The sequence below is a fragment of the Lycorma delicatula genome, chromosome 7 (genome assembly GCF_047948215.1).
Source record: "Lycorma delicatula isolate Av1 chromosome 7, ASM4794821v1, whole genome shotgun sequence".
NCBI classification, from domain to species: domain Eukaryota; kingdom Metazoa; phylum Arthropoda; class Insecta; order Hemiptera; family Fulgoridae; genus Lycorma; species Lycorma delicatula.
In genome coordinates this window covers 70,186,751-70,210,380 of record NC_134461.1, presented here as the reverse complement: position 1 = coordinate 70,210,380, position 23,630 = coordinate 70,186,751, and the positions used below count along the sequence as shown (strand labels likewise).

The window sequence follows — 23,630 nt, the reverse complement described above, 5'->3', positions numbered from 1 at the left end:
TAATATATATTCACTTAGAAATAAAATTCAACGATAAATGTCACGAATTAGCTTATTTCATGAGCTAAATTTATTTCTAATATTTTTATATTTTACTATATAAGGAGCCCTAATCATTTTACCGATAGTTTTGAACATAATAATTCGCTTCATATTAACCGTAAAATTAAGAACAGTTAACATTTGTCAATTACTTCCTGTAAATGTTCCCAATTTTACAATATTACGGAATATTTACTTGTCAAAACTTTTATATACGGACACTTTTTTTATTATTTTATCCTAACTTGATACCTGTGAACTCACAAAAAAATTTTTTTAATATTATCTGCCTAATAACCAATCTTTCCTCTTTTTCGCAGCCCAAATTCTGATTTTCGGCTAACAGTAGTAAAGTTATTAACAATTAGGGCCAAAATGGCTACTTTTCAAAAAATTTAAAAACAGGTACGAGGCATATTTATAAAGTAAGGGCCGTCGGCTTATATTTAAATATTAGCGGGTCTGAACACAGTTTCACGCATCTATCGGCTACTTACAAAGCCATTACAGTAGTTGTTTTATTTAATAGTCGTTTGCCTGCCGGTGAATGCAGATCGCAATGTCCGCGACAATTGTTTTTCCCGCCAGTTATTAAGTGCGCGTTGTGATTCGATTTTTATGTGCAAAAGGATCTTCATCTGCTGAGATTCAAGCCTAGTGTATGAACGTACAATAATGAGAAAAGGAAAGATTAAACAATGGTGTCGAGACTTTAAAAATGGCCGCACAAATGTTCATGTTGAAGTGCGAAGTGGCAGGTGCAGTATTAAGACCGATGAAATCGTTGAACAAGTGATCGGCGATTGACGATTAGTGATGAATTTCTCCAAGTTGGATGCACCTCCGTCTACACGATTTTCACAGAAAATTCCGGATATTACAAATTGTGTGCAAGGTGGGTACTGAAAATTCTCACCAACCATCAAAAGAGTAAAGAATATGCAGTGGACGAGCGTTTTTGGACCGCTATCGACAAGATGGAGATGACTATTTTCCCACATTGTTACGGGTGACAAGATATGGATATACACCAACGCAGAATCGAAAAACAACAGTCAATGCAGTGGTGCCATTCAAGTTTCCCAAAACCAAAAACGTTTAAACAATCTCCGTACTAGAGTCGAAAAATGTTAGGCTACTGTTTTTTGGGACGAAAAGGACGTCATTTTGGTTGATTTCATGGGTGGATCAACAATTACAGCTGATGTATGTGTAGTGCAAAACGTTCACCAAACTGAAACGTACGATCCAAAATCGACGAAATACATAATTAGAATTACAAAGATAGATTACCATCACAATGTTACCAAATGTCATAAAGATTGATTCAATAACGGTAGCAATACGGCAAAAATGTAAAATAACAATTTGTTTTTTTACCGCTTAAAATATTAAAATCCAAAAAACCCGAAAATGGTTATTATATATTTATCTGAAGAGTATTTACAAGTCTAAATCGAGGGAATATCTCGTTTAGTATAGTCGGAAATGGGAAAAATTTTCAAATCATTGTTTGAATTTTTTTACCTTTCTTCACTCCTATCAAAGTCGAATTTAAAAAATCTAGAAACTGATTTTTAGTTATTTACATCAAAATTACACACACCAAAAATCAAGTTGATAATCTTTATTTGTTACAGAGAGATTTTAAAAAAATAGTAAGATTTAATGTTACCCCATTTTAACCCTTTAAACTAAAAATTAAAAAAAAAAATGCTTCTTAGTGTACACTTACACCATAAGAAAAACGTGTATAAAAATTTTAATCAATTTATCTTCAGTAGATTTTGTTGAGTATTGATTATACATCAGTCACATGTCTTTTATATAAATAGATCAATAATTTTGAAATGTAGAGTTTTAATACATATATTAATAACAGTTTGGATGACATCCGATTTAGTTACAATTTGTCCTAACACAATATGAATAACCTTTATGAGTCTTTATTTTTAATTAAAATAGGTGCATCGTTTTTTAAGCTTTCGACCGTAGAATATATAGTAAAAATTTTTTGTTTATAATTTATTTCCATTACGATAATAAAAAAATTATATACGATTTAATTCTAAAAAGAGAAAAAGAATTCATATTTGTACACAGAACTCGTTTAGATAGTTTATTTATAAAAAAAAGGTTACCTTGAACAACTTATTTTTACTTTAATCTTTTATCGCCTAAATACTATGATTCTAAAAAATAACAAATAGAAATAACGTTCGTGAGTGTTAAAATCAAAAAAATGAAATAATATTGCGTAACAAATTTACCATATAAAATACAAAAACACGCACAAAGATCAAATAAAAATATCTGATATAAAATAAAGGGAATTTTTTTTATACTGTTTTACTATAGGCTGTGTATAATTAATTATCCAAACAAATGCTGTGCAAAAGTATTTTGAATATGATTTTCTAGGATTCTCCTCCCTGAAAGGTTAAGATCGTTGATAACTTAACAATTTGGAATGTATTTTCTAATATAATAAAACAGAAACACATTTCATAAATAAATAAAACACAATTAATTTACTCCATATAAAAAAATTATGTTAATAATTAATTGGGCTAATAAAACAACTAAGTTTTTAAAACGAAGACGTTACTAAAAAAAGTAATAATAATAATAGCAGTAATCATAAGGCATTTCCGTTTTAATTAAAAACTGAACACCGAATTGATTAGTTATTTTTATTTACAATGCTGTCATCAAACAGGTAACAAACACCTGAAATTCAGTATTTTTTCTTCTGACAATGTTGGCCGTATAATTAATAATATTACCAATAATAATATTTACATACAGGTGTATGCAAACTAAAAAAAAATAAAAAGAATAAATAAATAAAATAAAAGAAAAAAAACAATGAATAATGAATAATAAAAAGAACAACAATTAATTTAATTAGGTTAACCTTGTTTAAAGGGGAACAGAACAATCGCTAAGGAAGTACGACTACTTTCCCACGAAATAGAACTGGAAGCACCCAATGGAACAAGAGAGAATTTTACGTACGTAGTCTAGTGCAGGGACGATTGAAAGAAGGGTAACCCTGGAAGGCACAATGCTCTCATTACTGTGCACGTAGCACGTAATGCATCTGCCCCATTGAACCCGACTTAATACTTCAAAACTAACAATCGATCGGCGAACCGCGAAAATCTCGTATAGAAAACTATTTAATATCCTCTTAGTAAATAGCAACGTAACCTAATCAATGATCAGTTTAACTTTTTCCATGTACATCGATATTATTCAACGTGTATACACGTGCACGCAGATTATATTCAATTGGAAATAATTAAATACAAATCTATATATATTACATACATACACATACGTTCCAGCTAACAAAAAAACTCGATGCTAGGTACAGATAAACAAATTATTACATTTAGAGTTAAAATCAGGAAAAAACTGATACAAAATGAAAATTCAACATTTAATACAATAAAACTGGCCACATTTCTTCTTTTAAATTTGATAATATATTCCAATAATCTAAATATTTAAAACGTAATGCCTTTTAAGAAACCAACCAATGTATAAAACTGAGCGATTTTACCACCAAATCTTAAATATTGATATTAAAAAAGATGATTCTTAATAAATAAATAAAAAAGTAGTATATAGTAAATTACAGAGAACAATGAAAATTTCAAAATTTCCATTTCAATGGAATACTTTTCAGAAGAATAACAGTTTCTATCACACTTTATTCATATCTAATCCAGCTGTAGTTAATATTCTGGCAAAAAAAAATAATAATACATGGTCAAAAAAAAAGTTTAGTAAATACACTATCGGTTATTTTACACAATACTAGATCGTGGATACCGGTGTTCTTTGGTGGTTGGGTTTCAATTAACCACACATCTCAGGAATGGTCGAACTGAGACTGTACAAGACTACACTTCATTTACTTCGTTCATACATATCATCCTCATTCATCCTCTGAAGTATTAACTGAAAGGTAATTACCGGAGGCTAAACAGGAAAAATAAAAAGAAAGAAAGTAAATACACTATGAATATCATTAAAATGTAATAATTCTAATAAAATAATTTAAAACAAAACATGCTGGATCAATTAATTATTTCCTACCTAATTATGTTAGTTTTTATAATCCATAGGTTCCTCCTTATGGAACAATACTTAACTTCGAATTACAACTTTTCCCGTTAAAAAAATATGGCCACTATAACTTCTTTAACGACATAATCTGTCAATCGTAAAAAAACTAAACAATTAACGAAGAATGGATTACCCAACTTAATTGGGTTACACAAAAATTACTTTATCAACATTGAAATGAAAATTTTCTTATGTAGACGATAAGTGAAATCTTTCGGTACGCGTATTAATTGTTCTAATTAAAGGTATATCTATTTTTTATTAAAAAAAATTATCCAAATCAAAAGAATCAATAAAATGTTTTGTACACTTTTGAAAATTGGGGAAAATGACCTCGATACTCTTGGGCAAGAATTCCCCAAGAATCTGGGGAAGATATTCATCATATCTTTTGGGTAAGAATTCCTCTTAGCTGTAACTTATATGAAATTGAGAATGGTTAATTATTGGCATCAAAACCTCACACAGGATGACACATAATGAGCTTCATATAAAAGCAACGAATAAAGAAAGTTAAAAATTCCAACAGATGGTTTAATTTGATAAAGACTAACAAAGGAACTTTAGAATAAAACAATTACATAATAATTAATAATTTAATTGAGTGGCAAGGTAGCATCTTGCAAATTATTTGTCTTTATATAAAGAAAAAAAACTAAAAAATTCATATATCCCTGAATAAATACCGTGGGATAAATTTCAATACATCAGAATTTTGTTTTTAATTTTAAGAAAAAAAGGAACTAATGCGTTAAAACACAAACAATCAATTACAATCCAAAAGATTATTCCGGTTCAACAGTTAGTTCATATAGAAGAACGGTCAAACTTTTTTATGTATTTTATATATATAGCTGAAAGTGCCCCAATCGATACAGCCTACTAATCGGGTCATGCCAACTCTTTTACGAACCAAGAAATCTTTCTTTCTCTCAACACAGCCGGTCAAGTGAGCGAGTGAAGGAACCTGTCTAGTGGCTTCATGTGAGTCAATCCTTATAAAACTGGTTGGTCGTTTAAATGAACTGGTCTCTGATCTAAAGAATCCATCAAAATCACCATCATTATTAATAATACTATTATTATTATAATCATCAACATTAACAACATGTGGACAAAATAATTCATTTTATAAATATATTTATTTAAAAAATGTTTACCTATAATTATAACTAATAAATTAATTTAAAAAAATAAAAATAAACGATTAAATATAAAATAATATCTCGAATTAATAATGAAAATAAAAGAATGTATTAATTATTTTAATTAAGAATGAACTTTTTTTATTCACACTTGAAATAAGAAAAAAATAAACTTAAAAATAAATTAATTCCAGATTACTTAACTATAATTATTAATAAATTATAAAAAAAAGACATAACGTAGAAATAAATAAACAAATTTATATAATAAAATACAGTTATACAACCTAATTACATATTCTGGTACTCATTTTATACCTGATTAATTTTTTTACGACACCTAAAAAATCGATAAATTTGCGAAAGGTAGTTGAAATAGAGGTTTTATAATAAAATAACTGGAATACAGTATTACATAATATTTAATTACTCATGTATAAAAACGGTAGAGAAAAATTAATTATTCGTAATAATGAGGAAACCAGGAAATTTTTTTTCAGGTCCGTTGAATTTGAAATTTAAAAAAGAAATTGGGAAGTAAAAGATGTTAGACAAAGAGAATAAGTTAGAATTAAAAATAATTTCAAGGCGAACGATTAAAAACATTGATTTACACTCCAAAAAAAATGGACGTATAAAATTACGGGAAACTTAAATTTAATTTTAAAAAATCTGAATTTCTCTATTGCACTAAACCTTTAATGATATATTCAATATTATATTGTGTGTGTATATATATATTTCCAATAGAATATGAAACGGAACGTAACGAAGGATATCGGGGATCTTCTATCCTCCTATTCGTTACACAGCCTGGAGATCAGTCCCTTGCTGCTGGGTTTTTGGAGATATTTTTCTGGCAGGTATTTAATTTTAATTGCTACATATATTTGCTTTTAGTTTAAGATGAACGCAGTTGGGAATTGCGTTCCGATCCTTTGTAGATTGTGTTTTAAACGATTTACTTTGATTATTCCTTAGAAAATTAGCAAGGAAATTGCCAATAAAATCCTTCTCCCGACGCGATTCCCCTTCAATTCGTCTACTGAAGGTCTTTGGTGCTAGTGCTTTTCGGTTTAGTTACGGGCCCTAGTTTTTTGGAGGAACCATTGCATTCTTTTCGCGGAGAAGTCGCATGTGGTGTCTGTAGGCGATTGTAAGATGAAGGAAAGATAGGAAATCTAGGTCCTGAAGATTCTTCTTCTTATCCCGGCAGATTGGGCTGGATTGAGTTCGCTATCGTTGTAGGACGGCCTTCTTGTTTTTTCTTCTTTTTTCTTGAATTTCCTTGTTTGTTGGTTATAAATATTTACGACCGTAATCTTACAAAGCCCTGGGACCTAAGAAAAGCATCACAGTGGACAGTGAAGGTCTTCTCCGTCGAACGACTGGTGGATCATAGAATATGTTCCATGTTATAATGAAGGAATTGTGGGAGGATGATCAACGGACCAATCATCGCACGTCAAAAACTTCCACGAATCAAGTCACAGGATGCATCTACTAATCGCAGGGATTAATTCGAATTAATCCCGAATACAAACAGCCCCACATACACAATGTTTAACAGTTTTTTAAATGCATTTAAACATTAAAATCTCAAGCTAAATGGAATAAATTCTTTAAAATGTATTCAATTATTTCTTTCAATTGAGGAAATAAGTTTAACCACAAAACATTACTGAACTTTGTCGATCACATTACGTTATTTTTAATGACTAATAATAAATTAATAAAAACTGTGCTATTAAAAAAAAAACTTTAAGATAAATAATGTACGCAAAACTATTTAATAGAATGATATCAACAACCATATCAACATTACAAAAAAATTTAAAAAAAATACAAACATATGTAACAATAAATTATCTGTATCAGTCTGTCTGCAACTGCCACCTGCTGCTTCAGCAGCAACAGTACGAGACGCAAACAAAACCATATCCAGAAGCATATAACCTTAATTACTTAACGATAAAACACAGATACAAACAATGTTAAGAGTATTGTTGAAGGCTACATTCAACAAATAATATTTTTGCTGTTCTGTCAATATAAAATAAATTAATAATAAAAAAAAAATATATATACAGTACATCGTTTTTATCAGTCGATTAAATATTAAATTATAAAAACTAAATTCAAAAATAAAGAAAAATAAACACTAACTAATCATTCACACTTTTTTTACTTTCCCGTCTAGATAGCGCTATAGCTCTGGAGTGAAAGTACTGCAATCGGTCCAGTTTGGGCATATGCGGTTAGCACTGGATCTTGATGTTTTGACGCCTACGAAACCCAAAAAAACCGGACGGAAATTCTCCAGAACTTAATGTTCGTATATACGTGTATTAATTTTTATGGGATGAAACTGTAGAACATCATCCTCAGTATCTCGAGATTTCACCTAATTAAAGTCATATTTTTCTTAGGCACATTTGTTAATTAAAAAAAAAAACATTATTTGCAAAAAAATTTCCAAAATCGAACCTCCCATAAAAAAATGCTGTTTTGACGTCACAGGTAAGCGGTAGAAGAATAATGAATAATATTTAGAGTGTAAAAAAGTAACACGGTCTGGCTAATTCTTGAACTTGATCGCCTGGTTGTCTCGGTATCTGATGCGTTAGGCCTAGCGACTACACCAGTCTTACCGACCGTATATTTGAAATTTGTTAAATGTAAATTGTGAAATTACATTAGTTTAGTTAAAGCCGACCGTGGGGGCAAGTACCCCCACATCCGCGCGAATTAAATATGGTATGCTCACGCGCTTTAGTTAGAAATATTGAGTTAAATAAACGAAAAAATATTATATTTAAATCAAGTAATAAATATTTTTAATTGTGTGTGTAAGCCGTGCATCAGAAACAACCCACAGTGACAGTTTTTTTTTATCGGAAAGGATTTTGTAGAAAGTATATATACAACCAGAACAAATAAAATATAAATTAATATCTTCATAATGCAACATAATGCAACAAATAAAATGTATAAATACATTTTATTTGTTGCATTATGAAGATACTCTATATATTTACGTGACAACTAACGCAACTGATTTTTTGTAACAAGATAATGATTATTTAGCATTGTAAAAACGCATATTTTCTCAACAAATCCAGATGTATATAAGAACTACACAATAAATTAAGTGCTTATTTAACAATAAATACGTCTGTAACAAGAAATATGAACCGAATAACTGAGATACGGGTTTTTTACAGTGTACTATTTTTTCTTAGTAAAAACTAAACTATATAATTTCCAGTGTACCTAAGATCTATGTAATTAAACCTGATTATAACAGTTTTATTTTAAAATAAATATATATATTTTAAAAGTAAAAAATAAACAAATAAAAATTGAAAACAGAAAATCCACAAATTTTCAACGTTAAATTTAATAAATTTGACATCAAACAGCCAAGTTATAACGGAAAATGTTAATGCGAGTCAAAGTTCAAATTACAAAATAACACTGTACGGGGTATTATTTCCTCCACTACGTGATAGTATGTACTTCATTTAACCGTTCGTATTAATTACGTTAAAAATAAAAATGTATGATTCCTGATATACAAAATTAAGTTCTATGCAAGATGTTTTATAAATCTGAGATGTCTATTAGATCAAGACAAAGGGCTTTTTGGATCGATACTTAACGGATAGGTAGAATTTCAAATGTTTCAACATTTAACTTTATATTATTTCACCTTTATAGATGCAATGGATGGGCTTAGCTGTAAATAATTACTAACACCTCTAGTCAAAAAATTATTTATTTTACAATAAAGATGCTTCTTTTATGTTTTATGCTCCAATATTTTTTTCGGTCGTTTCGACTAATGTAATGAGCACATTTTTGTTTGGATTGCTATACATTTGCTTCAAGCTCATGATTGATGCCGGATATACTAAAAAGATGTCAAAATAACCGGAGCGGAAGAAGAATAGGCTTTCATAATCCCAAACGAATCCGGGGAAAAAGACGTTTTTAATAAAATACTAATTTAAAAAAAAAACAAAAAACCTTAATATCTATCATTGTTATTCTGTTTTTTTATAATATGTTTGTAGAAGGACTGAAATATCAATCATATTGCTTCCAGAAAATATCGAACGAGTTTTGTATTTACTCATTGCAAAACTGATGTAAGATCTTAGCGCAGAAAACTGGTTTATTTTTATTTTAAATTATTCAAAGTGATAGGAGATCAAAAATGGAAGGAAGTATTTACAAAATATTTTTCAAATACTCTGAAATAAAAAAAAGTCCCTTTCGGCACGTCGGAAAGCGGAGGTAGATTTCACTGGTGCTAAGTAAGGAATAAAAACATTTACACCTTAAAGTTAAGAAAAATTTCAAATTTACTCAATACGACAATAATTAGAGTATTGTTGAAGGCTACATTCAACAAATAATATTTTTGCTTATCTGTCAATATAAAATAAATTAATATTAAAAATAAATATATATATATATATATATATTATACAGTACATCGTTTTTATCAGTCGATTAAATATTAAATTATAAAAAAACTAAATACAAAAATAAAGAAAAGTAAACTAACTAATCATTCACACTTTTTTACTTTCCCGTCTAGATAGCGCTATAGCTCTGGAGCGAAAGTACTACAATCGGTTCAGTTTGGGCATATGCGGTTTTCACTGGATCTTGACGTTTTGACGCCTACGAAACCCTAAAAACCTTATGCTTATGAAAAAGGTTTCACGTCTTTAGCATACGATAAGCCCCATCTCTACTTACAATTCCAGCAACATTTTGGTCATCCCTTGCCGTAAGGGTTGATCATATCAAAAATTGTTTCAGACAAAAGGTTTACTTAATGTTTACAGGACTAACGACCACTTTAAGCCGATTCGATACTGTGTCTATTAAGGGAGATATGATTTTTGTTTTGCCTTCGAAACCCCATTTTTTCCACCCCGTGGGAAAATGGTTGGTGATATCAAAAAACTTTACTTAGTTAAGTTTTGGTCCTTATCCAGGTATTTTTGTAGCGATATTTTGTTTTTTTCGAAAAAGCCCCCCTCATTTCCGACCCATGGTCAGATTTTTCCCATTAATGAACTTGACCGAGATTTTGGGTCGTTATTTTTTACGTATCAATTTGAAATTGATTGGCGCAAAATTACGGCAGTTATTATCGTGTCCACAACAAAGTGAAATATATATATAAATAAATAAAATTTTGAACTGACGGTGGTTTTAGGGTCTGGGTATTTGAAACGCGAAGATATGTCGAAATTTTCCGGAAGTCGAATCATGGTATCCATTACAAAAGGTAGCTTTCTAATGAAATCTACCTAAAAAAAAAAAAAATTTTCATAGTCAACCAAATTTCACTTACAGAAAAAAAAAACTGTTACCCGAAATTTTATAACTAGAAATGATAAGCGGCTTATAATAAACGTAAAAAAATAAATGCGTGAGCGGTGTGGAGGCATGATTTGGTGTGTTGCGTGGGGGGGAAGTTGAAAAAAAAATGTCCAATACAAAAATTGTAGATCATGCAAAAATCTATAACTTTTGTAGAGGTCACTTTTTAACATAACCTCAAACTTTCCGAGAAAAATGCGGAAAACTTTTTTCTTCTCGTTTTTTATTTTTCATTTCCGCAAAAACAATATATTTTTGATGAAACTTAGTGAAAGTATACCTTTCTGTGTCTTAAATAGGTACAAATTTTTTTGACGTCAACTTTCGCCGGAAATCGCAATAATACTATTTTTCAACCCCCCAAATCAACCCTCAAAACCATCACAACTCATGCATTTATTTTGTTACCTTTATTATAAGCCACCTTACCTTTATCATTTCTACTTACAAAAGTCCAGGTAACAATTTTTTTCCTCTAGATGAGTTATTTCGATCGGTCTAACAGGAAAAACTGATTTATATAATTCATAAAAAATTCTTTTTATTAATACTTTTACCGTGATCATTAAACAATATGTGTATGTGTAAAGATAATTTTCTTAGAACTTGTTACAAAAGAAATTGATTATGTAAAAGAACGATACTAAATAAGAAAATCCATTACTATATAATAAGACACATGCGTAAATTGACTTCTCTTGAACTCGAGTCAGCTGGGGTGATGATAATAATGATGATCATCATCATATGATGACAACGATGATGATGACGATGGTAATAACGATGAAGACAATCCTAAGAAAACAATTCCATTCACTTTACATCTAGTCTCTATTGTGAACGAAACAATCAAGGATATGTAATGGAGTGTTAGTATACCACAACAGTAAGATCACAGGCTAAATAGCGAAGGCGAAATAAAAGAAATATAAAGGAAGAACTAAAAGGAAGGTATTAACAAATGAGAGAGAGAGAGTGAGAGAGAGATCACCTTATTGCACAAACAGTATAATGAAAGTGGACGATAAGTCTGCTTTACTTGCAACCCGGCTAGCAACAAGAAACAAAATAACAGCGGTAATTTCCTGTTGTAAATAATAACAGGGCATTATATACAAAGTATGCCGGGGCAGGTCCGCCATTACCGTCAGGAATGCGAGTTGAGAAAAGGAGTGAATAAAAGAAAGAGAGATAAAAGAATCGTAGAAAGAGAATACCAAAGAAGAAGAAAATGAGAGAGCGACTGACTTGTAACTAACCCCTGACCGAGCCGCCGGCAATCAGCGACCTTGAATCTTCCTTGGATTGGATAGCACATAAGCCAACCGACCAGCATCATATCTTTTTCATCAAAAGTGTAGAAATAAAAGAATACAAAATTAAAATATACAGAAAGAGTCGAGAATTGTGCGACGGGGATACCATAAAATACATTTCTTAATCCCGGATACAACTTGCATACAATATAAGAAACCAGGCAGCATCTTAAGTCCAAAGGCTATACAATATAGAAAAAAGCTGAATATACCAGTTGCACGTTTACAATATATATTATAATAAAAAAAATAATAATAAATAAATAAAAGTAATATCACGTTTAGTAACTTCTTTCGAAGTAACACGCTTAGTTACACAATAAACTGCCTGCTTTTTTTAAAGAATTGAAAATCGATTACAATAAAAGAAAAAATTCAAAACAAGACAGAAAAAATTAACAAAACAAAATCTTACTTAACAGTAAAAACAAAAATTATTATATTTTTAATTCTACTATTAATGAACTGTTGTTATATTTATTCCAAATAATACAGGAAATAATTAAAAAATATCAACACATTAATGCAGATGACTATAAAAAGAAATAATTACAACAGTTCAAATGTCAATCGTTCGCTTAATAAAATTTTCTAAACGATCATGCGTAATTATATTTTTCATTCAAAATACAAATTTATTAAATGTTCCTGGAATTTAGGACATTTTCATTTCATTAACAAATTTAAAAAAAAAAATACAAGTAAGACCAGAGGAAATGTGGCATATAATTCACCGACTGTTGTTAATATTAATATCTCTCAAAACCCGACTAAGGATTTTAAAAAAGAAAACCTTTTTAAGTTTCTAGCGACTTAATTTTTAAACGATTACCAACAATATGATCAAAAAATAAGTAATTAACAAAAATGAAGAAAAATTATAATATTTTAATGGAAATTTAGTAAAATGAAATCATCGCCCAAGCTTTGAATTGTTATTAAATAGTCTACCCTCATAAATCGTAATTTATCTTATACAAGCCCACACGAATTCCCTCGAGTCGATGTAGGCGTACTTTAAAAGAAACACAATAAACGGGAATGTAAAACAAAACGGCTAACATTACCTCACCCATGCACCCTCTTTATACTAGTATTACTGCGATAAATGTTAAAAAGATGTAATACCATAAATTTTTTTACAGTGCATATGTATTATGAAGCTGGTGCAGCCGAACGGATTAAGGTGACAGACAGCCGCATATCGCAGTGCATATATGATTTACTGGGTTCTTCATGCACCCAAAATAGAGTATAATAATGTAATATAAAATACTGGATAACATAAACATACAATATTAAAAAATTTTCATATATAATAAAAACATATATTTAATAACTTACAGATGGTTATTTACAATTAGTAAAATTTGACAAAAAAAATGTTGAAACACAGTAAGACTTTCCTGTCACAGGCTAAAGCCGCGTTCCGGGAAAGTCTTTCCCTACACTTTCCAGGAATCTAGAGTAGGGATTGTTTCTGACGCACGGCTTACACACACAAATTAATTTGAAATATTTACCATTTTATTTAAATATATTTTTTCGTTTGTTTAATTTAATGATTCTAACTAAAGCACGCGCACATACCGTATTTAATTCACGCGGGTGTGGCGGTACTAGCGGTGACGTCAGTACTAACTAAAATAATGTAATTTCAGAACTTATATAGAACAAATTTCGCTTGTACAGTCGGCACACTGGTGTAGCCGCTGGGCTTAACGAACTAGCTACAGAATCAACCGGGAAATCGAATTCGAGACCCGGCCAGACCGAGTTGTTTTTTTACATTTTAAACATTGTTCATTTATGTAATTCAACCGCTCTTCTGTGACATCACAACGTAGCAGTAATTTAGAGGATTTTTTGCGGTGGGGTGCGATTTTACAAAAAAAAAATTCGTTCCAAATATAATTATTTTTAATTAACAAATGTGACCTTAATTAGGTGAAATCTCAAGATACTGTGGGTGACCTTGCACTAAAGCCTCAACTCATTGACCTTTTAAGTTGAAAATGTAATGCCCCATATATAGAAGTAATTTCACAAAGCTTGGTCAAAATCGGTCCAGTAGTCGTAAATATATAAGGTGATTTAGAGATCAACACCTTTCCTTTTCCGTTTAGCCTCCGGAATCACCATCAGGATTACTTCAGAGGATGAATGAGGATGATATGTATGAGTGTAAATGAAGCGTAGTCTTGTAGAATCTCAGTTCGATCATTCCTGAGATGTGTGGTTAACTGAAACCCAACCACCAAAGAACACCGGTATCCACGATCTAGTATTCAAATCCGTATAAAAGTAACTGAACCTTAGAACTCTCGACTTCGGAAATCAGCTGATTTCCGAAGTCGCATTTACCACTAGACCAACCCGGTGAGTCAAAGAAGTCAAAACTTAATATACATACATACGAACATTAACATCCGTTTTTTTTTTTAGATCCTTAGACGTCAAAAACGTCAAGATCGGGTAAAACTGCATATGCCCAAATTGGACTAAATACAATAGTTTCCCTTCTAGAACTACATCACTATATAGACGGGAAAGTAAAAGCCTGTACTTTTCGAAAATTTGTTTCTCTGAAATTGGAAAAATAGAAAACAAGAGATTAACGTACATAAAATCTACACTAATACATCAACAACCTCTAAAACCTCCTTCAATTTATATTTATTTATCAACACTCCCTCCCCAAAAAGAGATAAACCTAAATATGGTATAATAATAATTAACAAAATAAAACATCGTCTAGTAAAAAAAAAAAGAAAAGACTATTAGGGAAAAAATAATCTTAAAACTACTATGACACTCGCCCTTCTTTTCTATTACAATCACGCTCGCACGTCTATATGTGCGGGCAAGTTACACATGAAAAACGAAATAATTTATAACAGCAAATGACTGAAGAAACAAAAAACAGCGGAATTACAAAACAAAAAAAAGAACACTGACGACAGCATATTGCTGCCAGATGCACCCAGAAAACTAACAGGCAAAAAAATTGGAAAAAAAAGAAGCTAACTAATATAACTGTGCCTTTATAATCTTGTGATTTTACTAGTTATTAGACAACTGGTAGAGCGTATCAACAGGAGAATAATGAAAGAATTAACAGTACCAACCAATATACTGTAAATTAATATTTCTTCATCCACTTCTTGGATATCGCGGTAAATTAATCATCACCACTTCCTCTTTTTCTTAATTGTAATTAATAAAATTTTGAGAAAATGGAAAAATGTACTTAAATAGAAATAATAATAAAAAAAAGAACTTGACGATGGCAAAATTCACTCTTATGTGGAAGACCGTTTCATATGATTTGACACAATCTCAGCAATATGATTATATTTTAAAGTACGTTATCAATAAATTTTAAAATATTCATTGCGGATATAGTATCAAATATTATATAATTTACAATAGATTCAGTATTGTTGTAGATAAAAAAGATCAATTTTCAGAGTAACAATTTCTTAATTGACATTTTATCATGAAAAAGTTTTCATGATAAAAAAGGCATATAAAACAATAAATAAAAACGGCAATATAATTCAATATTAAAAAAAAAAACTGTAATGCCACTTACTTGCAATATGATTCTGCTCTAGGTGATGATATACAAGCTCCTCCATTTTTGCAAGGATTCGGTGAACAGGAAACGAAACCTAAACAAAATAAAATAAATTAATAAATAATAGATGAAGAAAATAAATAACAATAATTAGTAATTTTTTTTTTATTATATAAAGAAGGAGTAAGCTTCATATGCGCGTGCTTGTGATCGTAAAGTTTCTTCGATATCACGGGAACATTTCCAGTGAACACCTTAACACAAATTCTTTATTAGAATTTCAAATATTATTATTTCCCGCTTATGATTTTTCGAAGATTAAAGTTTATAAAACGAATATAATTAATAGTTATAGAATTAGTTTGTTTTAACTTAATCCTTACTAAACAATTATATTCTTACTTTTTACAAAAGCTGTGTTTCATTTTAAAAACTTTTTTGCATTAGTATTGCATGAAATTAATTACGACTATAAAATTAAATTGAATCCTTTTAAACATAAATTTTTTCAAGAAAAAATCAACTTAATTCGAAATTCTCAATTATTTTTCCTCGCGTGAGTGTCTGCGTGTAAGTATATATTTTATCCCAATTTTTATTTTTACCAATAAATATATATATATATATATTTATATATTTTATTTTTATTTTACTAATAAAAACTAAACAAATAAACCAATAAAAAATAATAAATTACTCAATCATGCTCAAAATGAATGTCTGTTAATATAACTTTTCAATTACATAATAAAAATGAACGTTAAAATTCTGACTGACAAATGTAGAACAAATCGGCGATTATCAGAAAAATTAAATATAACTGCTATGTAAAATTTTAATAGAAATTAAAACAAAACCGGGCAATTTTCAAGAACGCACGTCGTTTCTTTTTATAACGTAATATTACGTCAAGAGTGAGAAAGTTTAAAATAAAACAATAAAAACGAGAAAATTATCTCAGTAAATTAAATTCATCTGATTTGAACTTATTTCTAAGAGAAATAACTTAAGCCAACAGAAAAATGTAGAAAACATAAAGGTATATGATCTGACGTGAATGTATTCTAAACCAACGTTAACTGACAATATACAACAGCAGTAAAATTCTTAGAAACATTTTATATATGTTAGGAACTAAACCAATAAAATAATGGCTAAATACAACATACCATATAGTCAGATCACATAACAAATATATGGAATACTCAAAACAGAAATTAACAATTAACATTTTTAAGCAAAAAAAAAAAAAACATTGTTAGAATAAAATGCCTTTTTTTAAATACATAATACTTATTTCATAACATTTTTTTTTTTTCGATTTAACGTAACTTAAAACAGCATTACAACAGTTTCACTACTTAATTTGGTGACTGGAATGTAGAAGTTCTATTCTAAATTAAGACTAAAGAAATAATAATAGTTATTAAAAAAAAAAATAGAAATAAAAATTACGCTTATAGAATTTATATTATTTCATTATATTTTAATAAAATTGAACAATTACCATCTGTTAAATTAAATTAAATAATAAAAATTTTATTTCAACTATTAAAATGTTTCTTAATTAAAAAAACTCTTACGGCACGTCGGCAAGGAGGAGGTAGATGTATCACCGTACTCACCGGTGCTAAGTACGGGATAAAAAAGATTTCTACCTTAAAGTTAAGAAAAACTTCAAATTTACTGAATACGACAATGGTTGCATGTGAAAAAAGTTTCACATGTTCAGCATACGACAAGTATATATATATAGTATTTATATACTTCTTACAATTCCAGCAACATTTTGGTCATCCATTGACGTAAGGGTTGGTCATATTAAAATTGTTTCAGACAAAAGTTTTAGATAATGTTTACAGGACTAACGACCACTTTAAGCCGATTCTTTACTGCGCGTATTAAGGGAGATGATTTCTTTTTTTTTTTGTTTTCGAAACCCCATTTTTTTACCCCCTGGGCCAATGGTTGGTGATATTAAAAAACTTTACTTAGATAGTAGGTTTACTTTAGATATCAATATAAAAACTTTACTTAGATATCAGAAACTTTACAATGAATAGTAGGAACTTCAAACGAATTCGATATTTTATTTAATAAGAAAGTTACAGGATTTTCTTTTTTCAAAAAAGATCCCCATTTCTACCCCCATGGTCAGATTTTTCCCATTAACGAACTCGACCGAGATTTTCGGTTGTTATACCTTATGTATCAATTTGAGAGTGATTGGCGTAAAATTATGGCAATTATCGTGTCCAGAAAGTGAAATATATATATATATATATATATATTTATATATTATATATATAAATGTATATATAGCTGAACGTTTGAACTGACGGTGGTTTTGGTGTATGGGGGAGGTGAAACGCGAAGATATAACGAAATTTTCCGTAAGTGGAATCATGGTACCTATTACAATAGGTCGCTGACATATGAAATCTAACTAAAATGAATATACACCCACGCATGCTCATATATACTCGCGCGCGCGCACGCACACACATGCCTGTGTGTATGTGTATGTATGTATGTATGTATGTATGGTATGTGTGTGTGTGTGTGTGTGTGTGTGTGTGTGTGTGTGTGTGTGTGTGTGTGTGTGTGTGTGTGTGTGTGTGTGTGTGTGTGTGTGTGTGTGTGTGTGTGTGTGTATATATAAAACGAACATCGTTAAATAATAATCTATTTTTACCCTTCCTTATTATTATCCGATTAAGATATTTTGCTTTAATTTCTGAAGATCTTTATAAAAAACTAGTAGCCCCTTGTTGCTCCACTGTCCTTATTATTACAACTTGTAATTTTTTTTTTTGAATCTGCTAAAAACCTATTGCATTTACAACACACCCCATCCCCAATCATCTTGCTATTTCCTTTACTTTTCTACCACAGGTACACTGCGTGCTCAAAACCTATTTCCAGTCCATCCAGACTTTCTACTGGAGGAATCGGGCTAATTTCTTTTTATTCTGCTCGGAATGGTCCGCACAAAAGTTATCAGGCATTGACAGAGCTTCAAAATTATTTTCCTGTCAATAACAATTTGGGAAAGTTCCTCAATTAAGAGATAAATGAGAATTTACTGAGGAATTCTCAGAGGAGACTCAAGTTTGTGGTTCGATGACGCTTTTTGACATATCTATTGATCATTCCGAACAGGAAAAAAAAATCAGCGTGATCTACCAATAGTACGTCCACACGGATTGGAAATAAGTTTTTCAGCACAATTGTTTTAATATATAAGATAAATAATTGAAAATAATTTATAATTATTACGAATCCCAATGGTAATTAAATAAAATAAACTAAATTTTAAATCATATAAACAAATGAATATTACACTCCAAATTTAATATTTTCAAAGAAGTGTATTAATTAAATTTAAATCACTAAACCTTTGCTTAAAATCGTATTTCTGATGGAACGGGAAAATTTTAATAATTTATTTTTATATGTTCTTTAATATTTATTTTTATAAAAGCGATACCCGTTAAATAAAATGCTTTACGGTTCCAGACAATAATATTCAAAACAGAGTTATTATTTTTTTGACAGATCCCGATTAGAATGAAGAGTTTGAAGAGAAAAGAAACGAATACGAATGTTTAAGAACATGGAGAAATAAATATTTCTCCATGTTCTTAAACTATTAATAATATATAAAATATATCGATAATATGTATGCTTTTGTACGTATATATTAATCTAGCTGTTGGAAAATGAAGATTCTTAAATTACATTTCTTTTTACAGTTTCAAAAATAATAATAAATCTTAAAAACCGAGTATGAATTCTCAAAAGGTATGCGCAAAAAAGAATATTCTTCTTATATTTACTAATAACGTCAACCTCTTTTTTTCTTATGATTTTCTTTTCTTTTTAAGAAATTCATGTCAACTAAATAATATTCCTAGTATTATTAAGCTATAATTATAAAATGGCAAAGAAAAAGATTAGTAGGAATGTAATAATTATATTTTTAAATGTAATATTACATATAGCCTTTTTTTATATAAAAACTGCTTGTTAATACGTTCTACACGAGAAATAATTTACGTCTTGACAAAGAAAAAGCAATTCGTACGTACAGTATTTTTTTAATGCGACTGTTTTTTTTTTGTTTTTTGTTTTTTTCAGCATCATTATTATCAACCAACTATTTACCGTAAATCACTAATTTTTTTTAATTCTTTTAAAAACATAACAACTTTAATAAGATTAAAAAAAAAATAACATTTTTGTCTGAAAACTTATTTTATTTTTAAATTACATATAAAAAAACAAGTAATAAAATTTCTCAACATACCAGATTAATAACTCGTTAAAAATAACACGAATCAAAATTCCGGCTACACAGTGAGTTTATACGAAATATGAGCAAAAGAAAATTTTTGATAAGTAATTAGTTATCATAAAGGAAAAAAAAATTATATACATACCTGAAATGTATTTAACGTGATCTATTCTCAGAATATTTCAGTTCTTTAATCTATATCAAAATTTAACGCTTCATTAACAATAACTGATAGCCTGAAGACATTTAAAACTATCATAACTTTAAAATTATTGTTTAAATATGATATTGCTCGGTACAACGTGCAATTAGTAACTGCACGAACCGGATACCAATACGATGAGTAGTCAGGTAAGTTTTATTTGAATACAAAGGGCAATTATTAAAGTCCCTTAATAAATCAATTGTACCTACAATATTTCCACGAAATAGATAAGTTTATATACCAGATCAAAATAACATTTATTCAAAAATTATATTAAATTGTAATGCTGTCCACCCATTTTTTTTTTTTAAATCGCTTCTCAAGGCATATTAATGCTTATACATTATTTTTTCAAATTACATATAACCCTACCCTACGAAACGGCATTTGTATGTGTGCCTGTGTGTACGTCCCCCTTAGCTTAGCACCGAAATGTACCGATCACTAACGGAAATCCCGTTTCGTTAGTACATGTCTCGAGGTGGTCAGGTGTGCATTTGTTATATTTTATTATTATTATAGATCGATATAAATGTGAAATATATATATCTAAGTTTTGGGAAAATTTAGTACTTTTTAATCGCATCCCAATTTTCGGACGAAATCACAAATATCTCGAAAACGGTCGTTCCTAGCGCTCTGAAAATATTTTTCGACCCCCTCGACGTTACCCCATCCGCTCCAGGGGTACCCACCTGTCGGTCGGAAGATAATATTTTCAAGTGACCCGGGGACGCTGTTCGGAAATTAGCGAGGGGATGCGATGTGGTGGCACGTAATATTTCGGAAACCGCTCGTCTGATTTTCACGATTAAAACGGCGTATGTATCAACAGGTTAAGCGCTAACTATTTAACGCATCGGGTACACTCTTGATCGCGACTGGATCTTGATTATCCGGAAATTAAATCGTTTAGCCCTGTTTTGATTACACTTACCCACCGTAAAACGTACAGATCCGATCTTTCGCGAAATACGCTCAAACCTGTACGCTAGCGCAGATGTAAAGAGTAAACTTATGAAGAGTAAAAGTAGAAAATAAACAATATATATAAACAAAACTTTTGAAAAACCACTCTTAAATTAAACGCACTAAAAGGTAAAATAAATTTTAGGTTGGTATCTCAGAATGGATTTGACAACAAACTTTGATGGTGATATGCAAGATTATGTGAAAGTCATAGCTTCAAATAAATAATTTGATGTTTTTGCCAATTTTTCTTATGCGTGATGATAGGCGTAAACATCAAACATTATGAGCAAAAACATAAAATTTTTTAATCTGAAGCTATGACTTTCACATAAAACTTACGTATCACCACCGAAGCTTGTCAAATCCATTCTGAGATACCGTCCTAAAATTATATTTTACCTTTTAGTGCGTTTAATTTAAGAATGGAGATTTAAATTTTTTTACATATTTTTTATTTATTTACGTGATAGTTTTTCTTCATAAAATAATGAACTACATACCCAATAAGTAGGCACCGGAATGTACCGATCACTAGCGAAAAATTCCGATTCGTTAATATCAATTTCCGAAGTTAAATTTCTAATTTAACTTTCGTTATATCAAATTTCATCATTCAAAAAAAAATATTTTTACACATGAGGTAATCAGTTTTGGACACCATCCCATTCGGAGACACCACCTGCCAGGGCAACCCGCCCGGAGGGCCTAGCTGCGAAGGCGTGCCGTAGACACGCCCTGCAGCTAAGTATTTCTATAAAATATACAGTTTATTTATGTAAATTTGACTTTTTGAGAAACTTTCATTTTATAATTATAAAATTTGTTTCTACAAGCTTGATAAATTTAATTAATATATTATCATTATTTTGTATTATTCAAAGTTAATAATGTTTAAAATTATTATATACACAGTAGATGGGGTATAATTTTATCTGATAAATACACAATAATAACAATCAGTAAAACAATTAATGTAGTTTAGTCTTCTTGGCATCCAACCGCGAAAAACTTTAAATGAACAAATTTCACAAAAGAACTTAGCTTCGTTCAGTCAATTACCAATTTCCCGCATTAACTTAATTTTTCCCGCATTAAGAAATAGGTTAAAAAGTAAATTACAATAAAGTAAAAGGATTTTATCTTCCAATGTAACACACATTAGACTATAAGAAAATAGAAAAAGGAGAGTTAATGGTTAAAAAAAAATTAACCTACCGAAAGTAAAATTTCTTTAAGGACAAATAAGAAAACCTATTTGTATTGTTTCAGATATGTTTTTCTATAATGTTTGAAGAAAGAATTTATATAAAATTAAGAAAATTGGTATGTTGGTAAATTTAACGAGAAACTGATAAAAATCGGACAAACACAACTAAGGATGTTGTAGTAATTTATATATTTAGTGCAATTATGAAATGTACATGCGGATAGTTTTATTTAAACAGAATAAAGAAAAAAGTAATGGAATATAAAAGAAAAGTACAACGAGAACTTCAAATTAATTAGGTCAGGAGGAATAAAAAAAAATCTGATGTGGACACTACATGACTTCCTTGTACGCCTATTAAATTGCATACATACATTTTTTGCTGCACTTCATTTAAAGTTATTTCACTTGAAAATGAGATACGATCCTCCAATTATTTAATAAAAGTGGACAGTTACAGAACCGCTAAAATATTTGTTTTTATTAACATCAAATATTTATACAATTATTAAATCAACAATCTTTCCTGAATATTAGGTTAGAGTAAAAATCGCTTTATTATTCTTAAATAAATGTCAGTCTTATATCTAATAATGTTTTTTAATTTATTATGATGTAACCATTAAAAAAAACGAAACAGGAGAAGGTTACTAAATTTTATAGCGATATTTATTATCAAGTAGACTGAAACAAATGCATAATTAAAAATAATGCGATTAAAATTATAATTTTTCAATTACTATTAAATAATCAGATGTTTCACCAAACCTGATGTGGACACCACAAGACTTCGTTGTATGCCTATTAAATTATATATACACATTTTTAAAAGCACATAAAATTTTATTTCAGTAATAACTTATGATTTCTTTTCATATTTTTTTTTACAATCAGAGATTAATAATTATTAATAAATCATATATATAAATCTAATAAAAAGTCGGAAATGAAGTCGGATTCGAACCGATGTGCCTTCCCCTTGTAAGATCCAAATATTTTATTAATTAAATTTGTTTTGGGTATAACTCTAGAAACAATGAAAATAAGTACCAGTTATGATATATCGTTGAAAAGTTTTCAATGAGTGCTTATTACTGCAGTTAAGTTAAAGTACAAAATCCAAATTTTCTGGATGCATATACGTATGAATGTACATAAGACGTCACGCCGAAACTAGCCAAAATGGATTCAGGGATGGTCAAAAGGGATATTTCCGTTGAAATCTGAAAACCGAAATTTCTCGCGATCACAATACTTCCTTTACTTCGTACAAGGAAGTAGAAACACAGACTTGTTAACTTAAAAGAAATCAAAAGCAGACTGTGA

General features: G+C 29.6%; 1 protein-coding gene across 1 annotated transcript in view; it reads right to left on the bottom strand.

Moving 5' to 3' along the window:
• Positions 1-23,630, bottom strand: part of N (neurogenic locus Notch protein) — a 486,560-nt gene that overhangs the window by 399,935 nt on the left and 62,995 nt on the right. Inside the window, exon 2 of the mRNA XM_075372134.1 lies at positions 15,639-15,717. Coding sequence (XP_075228249.1) covers positions 15,639-15,717 — 79 coding nt within the window. The remainder of the gene's footprint in view (positions 1-15,638; positions 15,718-23,630) is intronic.